The sequence below is a fragment of the Myxocyprinus asiaticus genome, chromosome 16 (assembly GCF_019703515.2).
Source record: "Myxocyprinus asiaticus isolate MX2 ecotype Aquarium Trade chromosome 16, UBuf_Myxa_2, whole genome shotgun sequence".
Lineage (NCBI taxonomy): Eukaryota > Metazoa > Chordata > Actinopteri > Cypriniformes > Catostomidae > Myxocyprinus > Myxocyprinus asiaticus.
In genome coordinates, this window is record NC_059359.1 from 14,326,540 (window position 1) to 14,346,184 (window position 19,645).

Consider the following 19,645-nt stretch of genomic DNA (forward strand, 5'->3'; position numbering starts at 1 on the left):
AAACTATCCTAAGTCAATGTAAAATCCCCATTTATATATCTGAAACAACATATAATAATTATAATTTTATTTATTTATCACACATTATACATTTGCACATATACAGTGAAATTCTTTTTTTCACATATCCCAGCTAAGCTGGGGTCAGAGTGAGCAGATAGGGTCAAGGGCCTTGCTCAAGGGCCCAACAGTGGCATCTTGGTGGTGCTGGGGCTTGAACCCCCGACCTTCTGATCAGTAACCCTGAGCCTTAACCGCTGAGCTGACATATGCGTAGTACCTGATGTCCGACTGGCCGTGCAGCCCCTTCAGTGCAATGTCGGAGTCCAGAACGTGCAGTAGTGCTGCCAGCTGTCTCACCACTGTGTCCTTCTGCTGCTGACTGACCTGAGCCACGCCCACCTGCAGCTCAAGCTCCACCTCCTCCTGCTCACGTGGATCTGCACACAAATCCACATACAGAATTAAACATGCAGCAAACTCAACATACTTTTCCACATTCCCCTGCCTCCCAAAGGTTTTACGTAATGCAACTTATTAAAGAGACAAATTGAATGAATCTGCAGAAATCAGTTGATTCAATTCTATTTGATACTATCTGAATTATCTAAATGTTTACCTGAAGATAGAGATCTGTTGATAAAGTTACATTCATCACATAACATTTAAAATAAATGATGAATTATGAATATCTGGCAACTGTCTCCTATCTTAAATACATTTGAGGAATATCTTACCAGGGCGCACTTCCACAGTGGCCATTGCCGTGCTTGACCGGCCCTGGGCATCAGCGACCCGGAGCTGGAATAGGTAAGTTCCTTCCACTAGGTTGGCTAGGTAAAGGAAGGCCCCGTGATCTGATCCATATAGAACATCCTACTTCCAAAAGATAGCAAAAACAAGAGAGAGAGACTATCACGTAAACACAGAGTTACTGAAAAGGGTAAACAGAGATATTTAAATAACACTCACCCCTGCAGCAGGGCTCTGTTCATCTCTGACCCAAAGAAAGGACACATTTGTGGCTCCGCTGTTAGACACTGAGCCCCTGAGAACCAGTGAGTTGTTGGGAAGAGTGAGTGTATGGCTGCCGCTGGCATGGGCAATCAGTGGCAGGCTTTTGGCTGTGAATTTAACAAGGCACAGTGTAATCATTTATAAAAGTGGTGGAATTTTCCAACGATGCACCGCTGTCACATTAAAATAAAACTGGGGTGCTGAAACTCAGGGATATACAGTATTTTCTACACATGGGGAAGCAAATTTATGTACTGAGGTTAAATATACAGTGAGGTCCAAAAGTCTGAGACCACTAGTGAAAATGCTTCTATTTTGCATTTTTAGATTTTCAGATTTTTTTTTTCATTACAAATTATACTATCAGCATAACATGATGCCCCCCATTTTTTTTAGTTACAGCATATAAACTCATGCTGGCTTGGGCTCTATTTTCATGAGTGCGCAAAGTGCAAAGCTACACGCAACCACCGTACGCTACCTCATATCCAATTTTCACGAGAGCGCTAATTCTAAGCACAATTTTCGTGCCAGCGCAAAACGCAAGCGAGTGTTGGTTGTGAGTGTTTTCGCTATCTGTTGGTGTATGCGCACAAACTGTGGGTGTACTGTATGTAAATGAAGTGGCTTAAAGCGCAATTTGCTATTTTACTGAGAAATAGGTCACTGCGCTAAGACGTTGGAAAAGCTCGTCTGTTTTCAGTGCAAAGATTGGATTTGGTATGATTTTGTTTAACACTTCGTTATTTGGATATATTTTAGTTTCATTTGAAGTGTATCTGAATTTAGTTATATTTTTGCTTACATTTTTTTGTTTTTTAATTAGTGCTGTCAGTCGCTTACAATTTTTAATCATGATTAATTGCATAACTTTTTTTTGTTATTTGGAAAGTGCTGGAATTTGATACTGTATATACACAGCTTTTCCTGTCAAAATGCATTTATTACCACCTTAGGAAAGGAAACAATATATAACAATATAATGCTTTATTAACATTTTCCAAACAAAGCCTTCCACAGTATAAAGATAGAAATGCACTAAAATAGCACTAACATTAAATGTTTCCCAAAGTCTTATTGGGAAGTTGACTAATTGAAAGAACTAGCCTTCCCATATGTTGCATTTTCATTGCAATGGTCATTAAATCTCAACCACAATACTAACCTGCCAGTAGACTATGGCTATCCGCTTTCCTACTGCAATCATGAAGAACATTCTTCATAATTTATGATTTTGCGTCAGGGTGTCAACGCTAGTGTCAGCACCGCTTTGAACTCTACATGAAAAGCACTTGCAGACGAAAACTCATTCTCATGAAGTCTCATTCTGCATTTTGATGATAGTTCAAACTTGACGTGCTTCTGTGGTAATTAAAATGCACCTTACATAGGCTGAAAAATACTTGATTTCTAACACAACTCTGGCTTGTTTTGTACATCAAATAGCATTAAGAGGTCTTTTCACCATCATTTTATCACTGACACGGAAGTGCTGTTGTGTGTGTGTGTTGTGAAGTGTGCGTCAGTGTAATGACTCGGGGCAGACACATTACAAAGTTTCTGCCCTTCCAACAAGTGTTTATTTTGGTTTATGCTGTATTAATGGTAAATGTATTAATCACGATTTAGAAAAATTAACGCGTTAAACGTTTTTAATTTATTGCATGGTTTAACGCTTTAATTCTGACAGCTTTAAATTGTATAATTTTAATAAATGAAAAAATCTAAATTGACCAGTAGAAGTGCGTGCCGATACAATCACTGTTAATACTAGACATGATTTGTGACAGAAGAGGAAAATAAATGTTTTATTTATTTTTTATCCCCTTTTCTCCCAATGCCCAACTCCCACTACTTAATAGGTCCTCGTGGTGGCATGGTTACGCACCTCAATCCGGGTGGCGAAGGACAAATCTCAGTTGCCTCCGCTTCTGAGACAGTCAATCCGCGCATCTTATCATGTGGCTCGCTGTGCATAACACCGCGGAGACTCACAGCACGTGGAGGCTCATGCTACTCTCCGCGATCTACGCACAACTTACCACGCGCCCCATTGAGAGCAAGAACCCCTAATCATGACCACGAGGAGGTTACCCCATGTAATTCTACCCTCCCTAGCAACCGGGCCAATTTGGTTGCTTAGGAGGCCTGGCTGGAGTCACTCAGCACGCCCTGGATTCGAACTCGCGACTCCAGGGGTGGTAGACAGATGAAAATTATTAATTATACTGACATTCTCTATAATATAATGGAGCTTACATCCAAATCTTGACGAGAACGCATTGCTTACTTATAAAAGGAGTGTGTTACTGTCATAGAAAATGCCTGAAATTCAGGACGCAGTTAATACACAAAAGAACATAAGTCTATATTTCTATTCTTCAAATTTATTGCATGCAGTCCATTTACACTACCAACTTCTTATGAATGTGCTCTATTTATAACACTGGTGCTTGACTGGGAATGGACTATACAGGTGCATCTCAATAAATTAGAATGTCATGGAAAAGTTCATTTATTTCAGTAATTCAGCTCAAATTGTGAAACTCGTGTATTAAATAAATTCAATGCACACAGACTGAAGTAGTTTAAGTCTTTGGTTCTTTTAATTGTGATGATTTTGGCTCACATTTAACAAAAACCCACCAATTCACTATCTCAAAAAATTAAAATACATCAAAAGACCAATAAAAAAAAAACATTTTTAGTGAATTGTTGGCCTTCTGGAAAGTATGTTCATTTACTGTATATGTACTCAATACTTGGTAGGGGCTCCTTTTGCTTTAATTACTACCTCAATTCGGCGTGGCATGGAGGTGTTCAGTTTGTGGCACTGCTGAGGTGGTATGGAAGCCCAGGTTTCTTTGACAGTGGCCTTCAGCTCATCTGCATTTTTTGGTCTCTTGTTTCTCATTTTCCTCTTGACAATACCCCATAGATTCTCTATGGGGTTCAGGTCTGGTGAGTTTGCTGGCCAGTCAAGCACACCAACACCATGGTCATTTAACCAACTTTTGGTGCTTTTGGCAGTGTGGACAAGTGCCAAATCCTGCTGGAAAATGAAATCAGCATCTTTAAAAAGCTGGTCAGCAGAAGGAAGCATGAAGTGCTCCAAAATTTCTTGGTAAACGGGTGCAGTGACTTTGGTTTTCAAAAAACACAATGGACCAACACCAGCAGATGACATTGCACCCCAAATCATCACAGACTGTGGAAACTTAACACTGGACTTCAAGCAACTTGGGCTATGAGCTTCTCCACCCTCCCTCCAGACTCTAGGACCTTGGTTTCCAAATGAAATACAAAACTTGCTCTCATCTGAAAAGAGGACTTTGGACCACTGGGCAACAGTCCAGTTCTTCTTCTCCTTAGCCCAGGTAAGACGCCTCTGACGTTGTCTGTGGTTCAGGAGTGGCTTAACAAGAGGAATACAACAACTGTAGCCAAATTCCTTGACACGTCTGTGTGTGGTGGCTCTTGATGCCTTGACCCCAGCCTCAGTCCATTCCTTGTGAAGTTCACCCAAATTCTTGAATCGATTTAGCTTGACAATCCTCATAAGGGTGCGGTTCTCTCGGTTGGTTGTGCATCTTTTTCTTCCACACTTTTTCCTTCCACTCAACTTTCTGTTAACATGCTTGGATACAGCACTCTGTGAACAGCCAGCTTCTTTGGCAATGAATGTTTGTGGCTTACCCTCCTTGTGAAGGGTGTCAATGATTGTCTTCTGGACAACTGTCAGATCAGCAGTCTTCCCCATGATTGTGCAGCCTAGTGAACCAAACTGAGAGACCATTTTGAAGGCTCAGGAAACCTTTGCAGGTGTTTTGAGTTGATTAGCTGATTGGCATGTCACCATATTCTAATTTTTTGAGATAGTGAATTGGTGGGTTTTTGTTAAATGTGAGCCAAAATCATCACAATTAAAAGAACCAAAGACTTAAACTACTTCAGTCTGTGTGCATTGAATTTATTTAATACACGAGTTTCACAATTTGAGTTGAATTACTGAAATAAATGAACTTTTCCACGACATTCTAATTTATTGAGATGCACCTGTATACAGTATAATAGGACACAGACGGTTGAATAACTGGAGAAGAACCTCAGAATTAAACTGCACTTGACCCAGTCCGTTAGCGCTTTGCACACGCAATTTCACCAAAACCACTTACTTGCGCCTAGACTTAGCGCATGATTGCATGAAAATACAAAAACTTCCTGGCCATGCCCATTGACTTTGCGTGAATGACTTATGGCACAGCACTGGGCTAAACACTAACGCTCTTAAAATATGGCCCTATGAATCAATGTTATTCCAGCATGATTTGAGAATGTTCCACAGAGCATCTTGTGTGCTTGAAAGCAAAGAAATCTGATCTTTTTTTTAAAGGACTTAACATTGTCAGTGTCACAATAATTTTTTTTTGCACTTGATTAGCCATCCCAGATTTTCAATGCGGACTTGGTCAATATCACAAATTTTCTTACATTTTCAATATTCTTCATTTTATTAACCTTTCTTTAATTTTTTTTTTTTTTAAATTTTAATCCAAAAAACTTTATTTCAAGGTGCTCTTTTTTTACATTTGGATGATTCAGCTCACCTTCTTTAACAGTGACAGTCAAGACAGTGCTGTCTGTTGCTCCCTGCTGATCTTTCACAGTCAGCTTGAACTTGTAACTCCCAGCTCTTAGGCCCGTAACTATGGCAACTGGTTTGGTGGCATCCTTTATCTTTGAGCCTGGAGGGCCACTTCACCGTTATATATGAGAAAAAATAAAATGAGAATATATTATATATGAGAGTGGTCAGGGCACATCAATAAGCTTTTCACCAAAATCCTTTACTTAGCCAAATCAGCCTGTGCAACAAAGTGTTCATACATAATACATGCTTTATTGTCGTAGCACCGTATTCACAGCATTGCCGCAAGGGCTTAAAACAAGGTTTTAGGCTGTTAAAGCTGCCGGTTCACCCCACGGTAGTGGCAAACCATGAACTGGTGAGCAGTTTAATTTAATACAATTTTATATTTTTCAATGTTGTGCATTTGACCTCTTGTGCATTTGCACTTAACCTTATGTTTCTCCAGAGCAGAGGCACTCATTAATTTACATGGACATCTAACTACCTGCAAACTTAAGATCCAACTCTAATTAATCAAACCTGAACCAGCTAATCAATGTCTTCTTTTTTCTTTTTTTTTTTTCTTTTTATTTGAGGCAGGTGTGTAAAAAAGGGAATAATGGGGAAAAAAATGGGAACTAAATTCTTTAAGTAGGTAGCTCTTCAGGAGCAGGACCCAAGGGGAATGGATCCTAGTTAGGCCTAGTTTTCCTTGAAGAAAACAGGTCCACATTTGCTTCAGTAATCTTAGGATGCAGTCTTGCCAGTATGCTGGTACCTAAGCATGTCCCATTGGTAGCTGCTGATGGCTTGATCATCAGTGCTGCCACTGCCATTCAATGTAATGCTGGTGACTGGGAGGATGAGCTGCCTGTCTGGTCCTGTTATGGCAATTGGTGCTCTGTTCGCTACCACACAACAAAATTTATATTATACAGAATGTATTGTTATTCTTTAATCAAATCCAAATCATACAGATTGATTGCATTAAAAATACATTTACGTGAGGTATTACATGTAAAATGCTGTTGTAGTGTGCTGCATGGGTATGTGTTTGTAAGTATATATACGTATATACTATATGTTACCAGGTAGCACAGTAACTGAGACAGTATCTGAGTCCTGTTGACCACTGGAGTCAGTCACCGTCAGTTGAAAAGTGTACCGACCCTCCTGGAGATCAGAGAGCTGCAGGGATGGTGACCTTACATCCTGAAACGTGTAGTATCATTACGTGTGGGTAAAAATATTGGTTTTCTGATGCATCACAATCTTCATTTGAACAATCTCGATACTGATATAGATATTTTATTCTATGTGCAACACTCCACTATAACGAAAGGAAATCACTCGTATTTGCAACCAAATTTCACGCTATATGACTAAAATGTATATAATTGGCAACTGGCTGGTAAATGTTTACATTTCACTCACCAGTAATTGTGTAATATGGTGGAGTTTTGAGCAGTGAGATCCTTTCACTGCGTTTTGAGAGTAAAAGTTGTTCCGCGTGTCCAAAGACGAGATCCATGCGACCCATTTGTCATTAAATAATGTCTCATTTAATACCCTTTATGTTCTCTACAGTCAGTTGTTAATCAAAAACAACAAAAAATTTACATTTAATTCTAATCATGCATGGCACAGATGAGATAAAGCCATTAGAGTCTCTCTCGTTAACATGCACTCATCTACAGGTGCTCTTTACAGAAATGCCGGTTTTGTTAAAGAGACAGTACTGGTTTAAGCATGTGTTCAACAAATCAATGTAAATACTTGTAAATAGTATAAATTATGCAATTAAACAATAAACATGTAACAAAAAATAAGATATGAAATATAATATCGTATTTATTGATTGAATACATGGATTTGTTTATTTTTAAAAAGCCAAAATGTGACCAAAGTGATAAAAATGAATAAAATAAACTCAGCAAAAAAGAAACGTCCTCTCACTTTCAACTGCTTTTATTTTCAGCAAACTTAACATGTGTAAATATTTGTATGAACATAAAGATTCAACAACTAAGACATAAACTGAACAAGTTTCACAGACATGTGACTAACAGAAATAGAATAATGTGTAACAGACAGTATCTGGTGTGGCCACCAGCTGCATTAAGTACTGCAGTGCATCTCCTCCTCATGGACTGCACCAGATTTGCCAGTTCTTGCTGTGAGGTGTTACCCCACTCTTCCATCAAGGCACTTGCAAGTTCCCGGACATTTCTGGGGGGAATGGCCCTAGCCCTCACCCTCTGATCCGACAGGTCCTAGACGTGCTCAATGGGATTGAGATCCGGGCTCTTCGCTGGCCATGGCAGAACACTGACATTCCTGTCTTGCAGGAAATCATGCACAGAATGAGCAGTATGGCTGGTGGCATTGTCATGCTGGAGGGTCATGTCAGGATGAGCCTGCAGGAAGGGTACCACATGAGGGAGGAGGATGTCTTCCCTGTAATGCACAGCTTTGAGATTGCCTGCAATGACAACAAGCTCAGTCCGATGATGCTGTGACACACCAACCCAGACCATGATGGGCCCTCCACCTCCAAATCGATCCCGCTCCAGAGTACAGGCCTCGGTGTAACGCTCATTCCTTCGACGATAAACGCGAGTCCGGCCATCACCCCTGGTGAGACAAAACCGCAACTCATCAGTGAAGAGCACTTTTTGCCAGTCCTGTCTGGTCCAGTGAAGGTGGGTTTGAGCCCATAGGTGATGTTGTTGCCGGTGATGTCTGGTAAGGACCTGCCATACAACAGGCCTACAAGCCCTCAGTCCAGCCTCTCTCAGCCAACTGTGGACAGTCTGAGCACTGATGGAGGGATTGTGCATTCCTGGGGTAACTCGGGCAGTTGTTGTTGCCATCCTGTACCTGTCCCGCAGGTGTGATATTCGGATGTACCGATCCTGTGCAGGTGTTGTTACACGTGGTCTGCCACTGTGAGGATGATCAGCTGTCCTTCCTGTCTCCCTGTAGCACTGTCTTAGGCGTCTTACAGTACAGACATTGCAATTTATTGCCCTGGCCACATCTGCAGTCCTCATGCCTCCATGCAGCATGCCTAACGCACGTTCACGCAGATGAGCAGGGACCCTGGGCATCTTTCTTTTGGTGTTTTTCAGAGTCAGTAGAAAGGTCTCTTTAGTGTCCTAAGTTTTTATATATGTGACCTTAATTGCCTACCATCTGTAAGCTGTTAGTATCTTAACAACCGTTCCACAGGTGCATGTTCATTAATTGTTTATGGTTCATTGAACAAGCATGGAAAACATTGTTTAAACCCTTTACAATAAAGATCTGTAAAGTTATTTTGATTATTACAAAATTATCTTTCAAATACAGTGTCCTGAAAAAGGGACATTTCTTTTTTTGCTGAGTTTATAATTAATAAAATTAATATTTTCTTAATGTACCTAGTTAGAAGGTCCCTTGTATAATTAAAAGCATTAGCTGGGAGAGAATTTCTTTCATATGTAAGCAAAAGGGACATTCTAACTGAAATATATCCAAATTAATCGATATCGAATTAAATCGGAAACGAATCGAAAGTTTGTGAATCAGAATCTAATCGGGAAATCTGTATCAATACCCAGCCCTAAGTATCATAGAACATCAAATAACATTTCTACACTCACATCTATTAAGACATTATTGGTCAAACATATTGTAATTAATAGTTGACTGGAAACTGCACACTTATGTATCTATAATATTTTTATCCTAGACAACAACATAAAAGAGCAATAAAAATGTTCCTCTGGATGAAGTTAAGAATTTATTACCTGCATGGTAACCTCTTGGTTCAGGCTGCTGGGATGGAGACTCCAGAGGTAGCTCATAGTGGCATGGTCATCTGTGCTTTGGTTGCCCCACAAGATGAGATGGTTAAGAGGCAGGTTGATGATCTGATCTGTGCCTGCTCTGGCCTGAGGAGGGTCATCCTTTGGACTGCTGACCCTTATGGTGGCATTGCTGGAGTCAGTCAGCCCATCAGAATCAGACACTGTCAGTCTAATGTAGGCCAAGCAAAATCAGGATAGGATAAAGTTAATGAGGTCAATCAAAATTAAAAAAGCCCACCAGAGACATTCCACTCACCAGAGACATACATAGTTTAACAGCTTCTAAGACAGTAAAATGCAGAAGGTGAAGAATGGAAATTAACCACAAGATTTACCGATCTGACATCAGTAGAGTGTTAAGAGAACAATCACCAGCCAATATAGTGTAATCAGACAGCTTTTGCATTAAGCAAAAGTAGTTGATCATGACACTATAAAACTAATTTCTAGTGGAAAAAGTTGCATTTTGCAGACCTATGCAATACCAGCCTTTTCATACATATCTGTAGACTAACATGGAATCAAATGTGCTGGAAAATGAATCATATATTTATATCTGTTTAATATGTACAAGAGAATTTTATGCTGTAGGTCATAATAGGGAAGACAAAGGTTCAGCTATTACATGAAGGTGTATTCTCCTGACAAAAGGTTCTGTAGCTGCAGTACAGGTGTATCAACAGGGCCTTCAGATTTCCAAAGAGGTCCATCCACCTTTTCCCATAGGTAACTGACTATTCCAGCATCATCTGAGCTCTCTGGGAAGGGATGAGGCAAATTAAATAAACCAAACAATTATATTTCTTTAACATGAATCATAGAATAATTTTTTTTTAATGTTTAAAATCTATTTAGAGTTCAAATGAAAATTCTGTCATCATTTACTTACCCCTCATGTTGTTCCAAACTCATATGACTTTCTTTCGTCCGTGAAACACAAAAGATGTTTGGCAGAATGACAGCCTCAGTCACTATTCACTTCCATTGTATCTTTTGTCCATAAAATGAAAGTGAATGGTGACCGAGGCTATCGTTCAGCCTGAGGGTGAATAAATAAAGACAGAATTTTCATATTTGGGTTAACTATCCCTTTAAGAAACAAAGGTATATATACTGTATATATACTGTATATAAAGAGAGAAGAAGAAAATACAAAACATACGACTGCCGTTAATGATGATAATGGAGTCTGCTTGGAGAAGCACATCTTGGCTCTTAGGCAGAGTTACAGCTTTAGGAGGCATGTTTACATTCACTGCTGTAGAATGACAAAGTGAGCCTGTTCATATATAAATCACATGCATGAATAGCTGATAAATAATATTAAATTATGTCTGAAAGACACATACCAGGGTGCACTGTGACATTCAGTTCACTTTCTCCAAACACCTGTTTCCCTTTCACAGTTACTCTGACAGCATAGATACCCACGGACATCTGGAAATGGACAAATGACACAAGCATGATGTTAGAAATGGGCATTGTGTCTCATCTAAATTATCACTTGGCAATCATGGCGAAAGGGACCAGGAGTCAAGCCTCACTTCCGAAAGTTTGACAGACTTGTTGTGCCGCCCTTCCATCACTCCATGATGTCCATCTGGTGAGGTGACCAAAGTCCACTCATATGTGTAAGGAGCCTCTGAGAAAATTTTTTAGCATATAGGCTTTTCACTTAAAGATTAGGTTAATGATTCAAGCAGGCATATAATTCTGAATTTTGTGGCCCTAGAGTTTTGCATTTAAGCATACCTGCAGTGTCTTCTGGAAAAACTGAAGCAGTTAGCTCAATAGTATTTTGAGGCAGTGTTACTTCCATGGGGTCTCTGTTGGACACAATCAGGGTTCTTACTGAACAATGAGAAGACAGTGAGAATTAATCAGTTGAGAAGAACTGAGAGAATTTTGTATTTTTTATTTTTACTATGTATCTTTAAAAACTGCAAAAGTGTATTTTATCAGTATTTTTGTCTCGTTTTCCAGTACGAATATCTATACATCCTTAAAACAAAATAAATTTAATTGAGAAGCAAAATTGTGTAAAATAATATAAAACATTTTACAAAGAATTTCAAGAGGTTTTAAAGGGATAGTTTTGCAAAATGTAAATTTCATCATTATTTAATCAGCATCACGTTATTCCAAACCTGTATAACATTCAGTCTTTCATCGAGCACCGAAGGAGATTTTTTTGCAGAATGTTAGTCACCATTCACTTTCATTGCATCTTTTTTCCATACTATGAACGTAAATGGTGACTGAGGCTAACATTCTCCTTTTGTGTTCCATGAAGGAAAGAAAATCATTCTATTCCTTTACAGAATATATTTTCAAATTGTTTTTTCTTGTTTTTTAACATAAACCTCTGTACAATTTCTTAGATGTCTGCTTAAAACAAGACGTAACCAAATAGCCAATGGGGTAAGAAAAAACTAAATAAAGCGAATGTGTGTGAAATCAGTGTTAAAATTCTTTCTGGTAGCCCAGGATAATATGCAGAGTCAACTATACGTCATTTGGAAGTTGATTTACCTTAAAGTGTAACACAGTGGCGTGGTGCTATTAAAACATTGCTCTGTTTGTTTGAGCAGCCTGTCCCGCCCAACATAGCAACATTGGCTCGTCCAATGGTGTGAGTTTGGGGCAGAACTATCTGTTTATACAACCACTGTAAGACAGGGGGAATTTTCTGGAATCTGTTTGAAAATGTTAAGTATATTTTGCAATTCTGTTTGGTGAAGCTAGTGGAGCAGAAACTGCTTCAAGGATGTTTTACTGGAAAAGAAGGCAAAATACTGATTAATTTTGGGTGAAATATTCCATTAAAAATTTCTCATCAGTTACTCACCCTCATGCCTTCCCAGATGTGTAAGACTTTCTTTCTTCTGCAGAATACAAACAAAGATTTTTAGAAAAATATATTTGTAGGTCCATACAATCCAAATGAATGGTGACAAAACTTTTAAACATAAAAGTAATCCATAAGGTTTAATCCATGTCTTCTGAAGCTATCCAATCAGTTTTGGGTGTAACTAATTTTTCACTGTACATCTTGACATCAGCAGTATCCTTGGTGGTCATGATTTCAAGCTCGATTACACTTCCTAGCGCCATCTAGTGCTCTGCATGTGCACCAAGCAATGTAATCGAGCTTGAAATATTGATCATACCAAGAGACTGCAATGGTAAATGTACAGTGAAAAATGAGTTACATTTTGCTCTATTCTCACCCAAAACCGACTGGATCACTTTAGAAGACATGGACTAAACCACTAGAGTCTTATGGATTACTTTTATGCTGCCTTTGAGTTTTTTGGAGCTTCAAATATTTGGTCACCATTCACTTGCATTGTATGGACCTACAAAGCTGAGATATTCTTCTAAAAATCTTCGTTTGTGTTCTGTAGAAGAAAGAAAGTCACACATCTGGGATGGCATGAGGGTGAGTAAATGATGAGAGATTTTTCATTTTTGGGTGAACTATTCCTTTAAGAACATGATTTTTTTTGCATTTAACCTACACTAAATTAAAATAATGCAATAACACTTTAGCTATACCTGGCTTTTCTGAGATCATTTGTGGTGTGGCTTCAGTGTTGGCTTGAGTAGTAAAGGAACTACTGACTGTGTTAAACTTTGTGGGCTCAGAGTTGTCATCTTGTAAGATGTTTGGCTCCATACGTGTGGATAAAATGTTCTGTGGGTCTTCCTCCACCTGATGAGGAACAGTTATTTTCACACTGTCCAGCTTTATTGTCAACCATGTTAACAAAGTCTGGGGACTAATTAAGGACATCAGGAAATGGCAACTGAATGACTCTAAAAGGGAATAATGATGTCTTATTTGTACAGAGATTTCACACAGCAGCAGATTGTGAGAGACTGATTAAGCACTTGTCCGGTGTGAGAGTAGTACATTTAAAACACTGTGCTTTCTAATGACGTCACACCATTAAAATAGAATCTCATGACATTTCAAGCCATGATAAAACATTTACAAAACACATCAAAGTCAGTACCTTGCATCTCTGATAACTATATTCTGATAACTATATTCATGGCTATAGGTATAGCAATGGATTCGCCATAATGCAGTAACATTATATATATTTATATAATTTAATATATATTTGCATCTACCACCCTGGTCTCTAAATACTAGCATTGCCTATATTGGTCAACAACTACTTTTTTGGAAAAAGGTTTTAGAAGGTCTGGCAGAAGTATGGCAGTAGTAAGTATAAATTTGTAATCAACACTCACCATTTTGTCAAGTACAGTGGTTGCTGGGGGTGTAATGGCAGGTACAGCTTCAAACAGAGATGATTCACTTTCATTTTTCATTTCTGGGAAGCGTCTTGGAGGAAGGGAGCTACTTTTAAGAGGGTCCTGCAGCGTTGTCAATCTTCCCCCAACTTTTTCTGTCTCTGTCTGGTTAAATTCCTCTTTTCCTTGGACAAGTGGCCAGTCATATAGTCCTGGGCCCTCTTCGTGTTCTGCTGTTGCGCCATCCCGGTCTCCAGCACTATCAACTCTTTTGTCTTCCAAATTTCTAAAGCTCTCAGTATACTCAGCATCAGTGTTGTCCAAATCCTGAATGCTTTCTAAGAATGCAAGGTCTTTCATGGGGTCTTCTGAGCCCCTATGCCTGGGCAAAGGTTGCCAGTGGTTAGGATAAGACTCCTCTCGTACCAGAGACTGCAGAACCAACGTTTGTGGGGGCCCACGTTGCAGGAAGGCCAGGAGAGAGTCAGTGCCAGGTCTCTGCATTGGCTTGCAGTTCTCTTTGTGCTGACAACTGAGCACATAGCAGCGGCGCTCAAAAAACCAGGCCAGGTCACAGCCCGGGAGATCACAGCAGGCCCCCACACACTGGTCTAAAGATGACACCTCTGGAACCCGCAAAATGCTGCTGCTCCTCAGCTCTGGAGACACCATACTCTCTGAGTAAGTTGCGGCCTGCCAGCATTGTCCCGATACTGCATTAATAACAAACAGCAAAACACTGCATGATGCTGGGGTTAGTACTGGGGTTGTCATTTAAGAGCCAGTACACTAATACTAAAATAAGTTACATGGGCAACCACAACTCATTATTGACTCAGATTGATGCAGCCCCCTGTGACATATTATAATATTTTCAGGGTTCCCACTCTTTTTTACCAATTCATTTCCATAATGTTTTCATTACTTTTCCATAATTTTTCCAGTAGGTTGCAGCCTGCTAGCATTGTCCCGGTACTGCATTAACAACCAACAACGAATGCTGCATGAGGGATAGTTCCCTCAAAAAGGAAAATTCTCTCATCATTTACTCACCATCCAGATGTGTGACTTTTTTTCTTCTACTGAACAGAATTTCTCAGCTCTGTTGGTCTATACAGTGCAAGTGAATGGTGACCAGAACTTTGAAGGTCCAAAAAGCATAAATGCAGCTTAAACGTAATCCATAAGACTCCAGTGGTTAAATCCATATGATAGGTGTGGGTGAGAGACAGATCAATCTTTAAGTTCTTTTTAACTATTAGTTCTCCTCCCTGCTCAGTAGGTGGCAATATGCATGAAGAATGCAAATAGCCAAAAACAAAAGAAAAGTGTGGAAGTGAAAGTGGAAATTGATAGTTAAAAATTACTTAAATATTGATATATGAATATTGATGGACTTCAGTCTTTTAAACTATAAATCTCCACTTTCATATTCTTCTTTTGTTTTTGGCAATTTGCATTCTTCGTGCATATTGCCACCTACTGGGCAGGGAGTCGAACTTATAGTTAAAAAGAACTTAAATATTGATCTGTTTCTCACCCACACCTATCATATAGTTTCTGGAGATATGGATTTAACCACTGGAGTCGTATGAGTCACTTTTGCTGCCTTTATATGCTTTTTGGATCTTCAAAGTTCTGGACACCATTCATTGCATTGAATGTACCAACAGAGCTGAGATATTCTTAAGAAAATCTGTGTGTTCTGCAGAAGAAAGAAAGTCATACAAATCTTGGATGGCATGAGGGTGAGTAAATAATGAGAGAATTTTCATTTTTGGGTGAACTATACCTTTAATACTAGGGTTGTCATTTTAGAGCCATTTCATGACCATGGGAACCTAGTATATATGCAGTAACCTGTACGTACAAAACATGGCCAAACATATGTGGACACCTGAAACCAAACCCATATACCCATATACAACTATGCTTGTTGAACGTTTAAATTCAAAACCAAAAGGTTGGAAGAACACACTTCTCCACAATTTGTCTTCATTAGAATTACTGGATTTGCCAAACCTGTTAATCAAATATATGTTAATTGAACTGATAATAATTTTGTTCAGGTTTATACATTACTCTAATATTGGGTAAGAAAACAACACTGTAATCTTAATACAAAGAAAATATTTTAATAATGTATTTTTGCTTTAGTATAATGACAATATAAAAGCCAATAATACAATTTTGCAAAAAAACAAAAACAATTTTTTTTTTTTTTTTATAATATCGCACTTTAATTATTTTTCGCTCACTAAATACAGTGTTTCCCCTATCTGCATTTTGCAGCGGTACTGCGCCACTGAATTATGAGTGCCGCTGTTGGGATTTCACGTTCATTTAATATTCCTGACGCAACATAACGCTTGCCAGCCCCAGTCAGCTGTGCGCTTTCTATACTGCGAAAGAGACCCCACCACACACACGCATACTCACAGTGACGTCACCGCATAACAACATGTGTCAAACTCGCTTAATTTCAAGTGGCCCGCGAGCTCATTTCTGAAACATAGGATGGCAGGAGATCGCAACGTTTCACTGAACAATCATTTAGCTCTTTCCTCGTACATATAAATGAGCCTTCCCCTGTCATCTGTATGTTTTGGAGCGCATTTTGCTCACTTCAAAAGTGGAATGAAAAAGCGCTAAACGGGTCAATTATCAACACGGCTTAATCATAGCAGCACAGGGCAGAGCAGGTGTGATAATTCGCAGACAGGTCTCAACCGCACAGACCATTTTAAATGCACTTGTGAACCAGTTAGATGTGCGGTGGGGATTGTGAAACCCGTTTGAATGTGGTACAGAATTGTCTGTTGTAAAACTCCTATGTCTCGGTGATGAAACTAGTTGAAAACTGTGACAAGGAGGAGGGCAGGGCCAGGCCGTGAGTATGCACGCCCGGCCCCCAATCGGGCTAATCAGCCGAGGAGATGGATAAAGGCAGCCGGATGTGGCAGTTTGAGAGAGAGAGAGAGAGCAACATGCAACACGCCCGTGTGCGTATGTGTTCTATCTTTATATTTTAATTTTTCATTAAATATTACTTTGACTGTTCAGCCAGTTCCTGCCTCCTCCTTTCCCATTTTAACTCAAACACAAACAGCCCCCACATTATAAACAGCACTGACAAAGAAAACATAAAGCTTTTCAATTTTCAGATCACAGCGCTTACAAAAATGTACCATGGATACGTGTAGTAACACTAACTGTACTGTATTACCTATGGTAGTTGTGGCAGAAAAACGTTCTTAATGTATTTAGACTGCTGTTTTTTCATTACAAAATGTCATAGTTCTTTATATAGAAACCATAGTTACTAACCATGGTAGTGAGGAGCCATGCTTGGTTTTACATGGTTACCATGAACTATTACAAATAGAGATAGACCGATATTGATTTTTAAAAACCAATACGATAACAATTATTTGTATGTTTACATATCTGATAACCGATATGCAGAACTGATTTTTTAAATTAATATCATTTTTTTTATTTCATCTTTATTTTACAGCTCAGAGAAAAATATGCAAAAATGTTAAATTACAATAATAAGATAAAAAGAGATAATTAATTTCCAAAGCGCTGTAATCCTGTAGATGATGATTCATAGTGAAATAAAGTTTAAGTAAATGTTCATATAATTTAGGGAATTTGAAACAAGTGGATCTTGTTAAAAGCTGCGCTGGCATACGGTGGCCACATTTTCAACGGGCCCTTTGAGGGCACAAATAAACCGTGATTTGGCCCAGGCTGAAATTGAGTTTGACACCCCTGTTTCTTCAACCAACACATCTTAATATGGGTCCAAAGTTGCGGGCTTGTGGACGCACACACAACAGCACCGCTGCTGAAAAAAATCCTAGGGGAAACACTGAAATAAATTCTTTATTCATGAAAATACTATTGCTGCCTTTATATTTAAGACATGGGGGCCCTCATAAGAGGATCATCATATTTGTGGGTTTCTGGCATCAAAACCTTTGAAATCTTCTGGGTTAGAACATTTGCATGTTTATTTTTTACTCTGAATGGCAGTGTGGACTTGTCATGTTCTTTTGCCTTGGTGTTAATATAAATATACATAAATACAGTATATCCTCACTTCTGACACAGAGGAGGGACACAAGTGACAGGATGGGTGAGAAGTTCATGATGATGCCACAACTGTCTTTTCACAGGGGGTGGACACTGAGAATCATCACCTCTTCAAACTGTCTGTAAGATTAAAGACAGGGAGAGAGGACACAGGATAGGTTGAGCACAAACAGACGGTCCAATAAAGTAAAATACAGAAGCATTAATCAAGCAATGTAAATTGTGTGCAATTTTATATCCCCTATTTATGATGTGACAGGGCCTTTGGCGATGACTACATCACTTATAGCAACAGGCCCAGGGCTTACAGACAATACATGTCTCTGGAGAGAGCTTACATGGTGACTGAGCCCAATACATTATATTGTTTACATTATATAATAAGGCCTATCTACTGACAAACCGCTCACAAATACGAGTATTTGTTAAATAAACATACCTGTCATTGAATTACGCTATTTAACCTGAGTACACGTATCCAAACCATTACTATGACTTGCAGCTAAATTGTATTAACCTGCACAGTAAACTCCTTTTCGCGAATCAGCTGGTTATCTGCACACACGTATCGGCAAAATAAATGAAGTACAGCATTAAAACACAATAAAACTACTAAGAAAGCCAAGAATGTGTGTCAGTTGAAGCTGCGTACCGGTGGGATGGGATGTTATTTAAGCATCTGTTTCCATGACATCGCCGATGCGCTTCAGTTCTGCTCCTCCATAGCGAATATGCGCTAGACACATACCGATTGAAACTGCTTATGTAATATTTATATGAAGGTCTGATATTGATGGAGCGATGCTTAAGGTGATTAGATATAGCTGGAGACGAGTGCTGTTGAGATGAAGGTTTGCAGGAGGGAGTGTCACTAGACAGGGACGGACAGGGCGGAGGAGAGACACGTGATCTGTGATGTCTGTGATGTTGCTGTAACAATATTCCAGTTTTAGCATAATTATAACCCCTGAGATCCAGGAAAAAAAAAAAAAAAATGGATATCTATATACACACACACACATACACACACACACACACACACACACTACCGGTCAAACGTTTTGAAACACTTATTCTTTATTATTTTTTTTCACATTTTAGAATAATAGTAAAGTCATCAAAACTATAGAATAACATAAATGAAACTATGGGAATTATGTTGTGACTAAACAAAATCCAAAATAAATCAAAACTGTGTTATATTTTAGCATCTTCAAAGTAGTCTCCCTTTACCTAGAATTTGCAGACATGTTCTCTTGACATTTTCTCAACCAACTTCTTGAGGTATCACCCTGGGATGCTTTTTAAACAGTATTGAAGGAGTTCCCATCTATGTTGGGCACTTATTGGCTGCTTTTCTTTTTTATTTGGTCCAAGTCATCAATTTCAAAAAATTTTTTTATTTTTTTATTACATTTTAGTTTTATAATTAAATAAATTAATGTGGTGGCACAATTATATTTTTGTCTACAAAACTAATTTCAAACATTTAAGCATACAACTTCATGAGAAACATTTCAGTCAAGTGTTTCAAAACTTTTGACCGGTAGTGTGTGTGTGTATATATATATACATACTGTATATAATTGTGCCACCATATTAATTTATTTCATTATAAAACTAAAATTGAATTTGTTTTATTTATTTTTTTATGACTTGGACCAAATAATAAAGAAAAGCAGTCAATAAGTGCCCAACATAGATGGGAACTCCTTCAATACTGTTTAAAAAGCATCCCAGGGTGATACTTCAAGAAGTTGGTTGAGAAAATGTCAAGAGT

The 19,645-nt window shown here is 38.7% G+C and overlaps 1 protein-coding gene across 1 annotated transcript in view; it reads right to left on the reverse strand.

Moving 5' to 3' along the window:
* The window catches only part of kiaa0319 (KIAA0319 ortholog), a 27,545-nt gene extending 8,834 nt beyond the window's left edge, over positions 1-18,711 (reverse strand). The window contains exons 1-16 of the mRNA XM_051720855.1: positions 18,518-18,711; positions 17,873-17,985; positions 13,762-14,477; positions 13,057-13,213; positions 11,251-11,349; positions 11,043-11,140; positions 10,848-10,935; positions 10,661-10,756; positions 10,124-10,256; positions 9,439-9,667; positions 6,736-6,859; positions 6,426-6,555; positions 5,625-5,773; positions 973-1,124; positions 738-876; positions 281-440 (exon numbers count right to left, since the gene is read on the reverse strand). Of these exons, the coding sequence (XP_051576815.1) occupies positions 281-440; positions 738-876; positions 973-1,124; positions 5,625-5,773; positions 6,426-6,555; positions 6,736-6,859; positions 9,439-9,667; positions 10,124-10,256; positions 10,661-10,756; positions 10,848-10,935; positions 11,043-11,140; positions 11,251-11,349; positions 13,057-13,213; positions 13,762-14,477; positions 17,873-17,921 (2,519 nt within the window). The 5' untranslated portion in view covers positions 17,922-17,985; positions 18,518-18,711. The remainder of the gene's footprint in view (positions 1-280; positions 441-737; positions 877-972; positions 1,125-5,624; positions 5,774-6,425; positions 6,556-6,735; positions 6,860-9,438; positions 9,668-10,123; positions 10,257-10,660; positions 10,757-10,847; positions 10,936-11,042; positions 11,141-11,250; positions 11,350-13,056; positions 13,214-13,761; positions 14,478-17,872; positions 17,986-18,517) is intronic.
* Between the last annotated feature and the right edge of the window lie 934 nt (positions 18,712-19,645).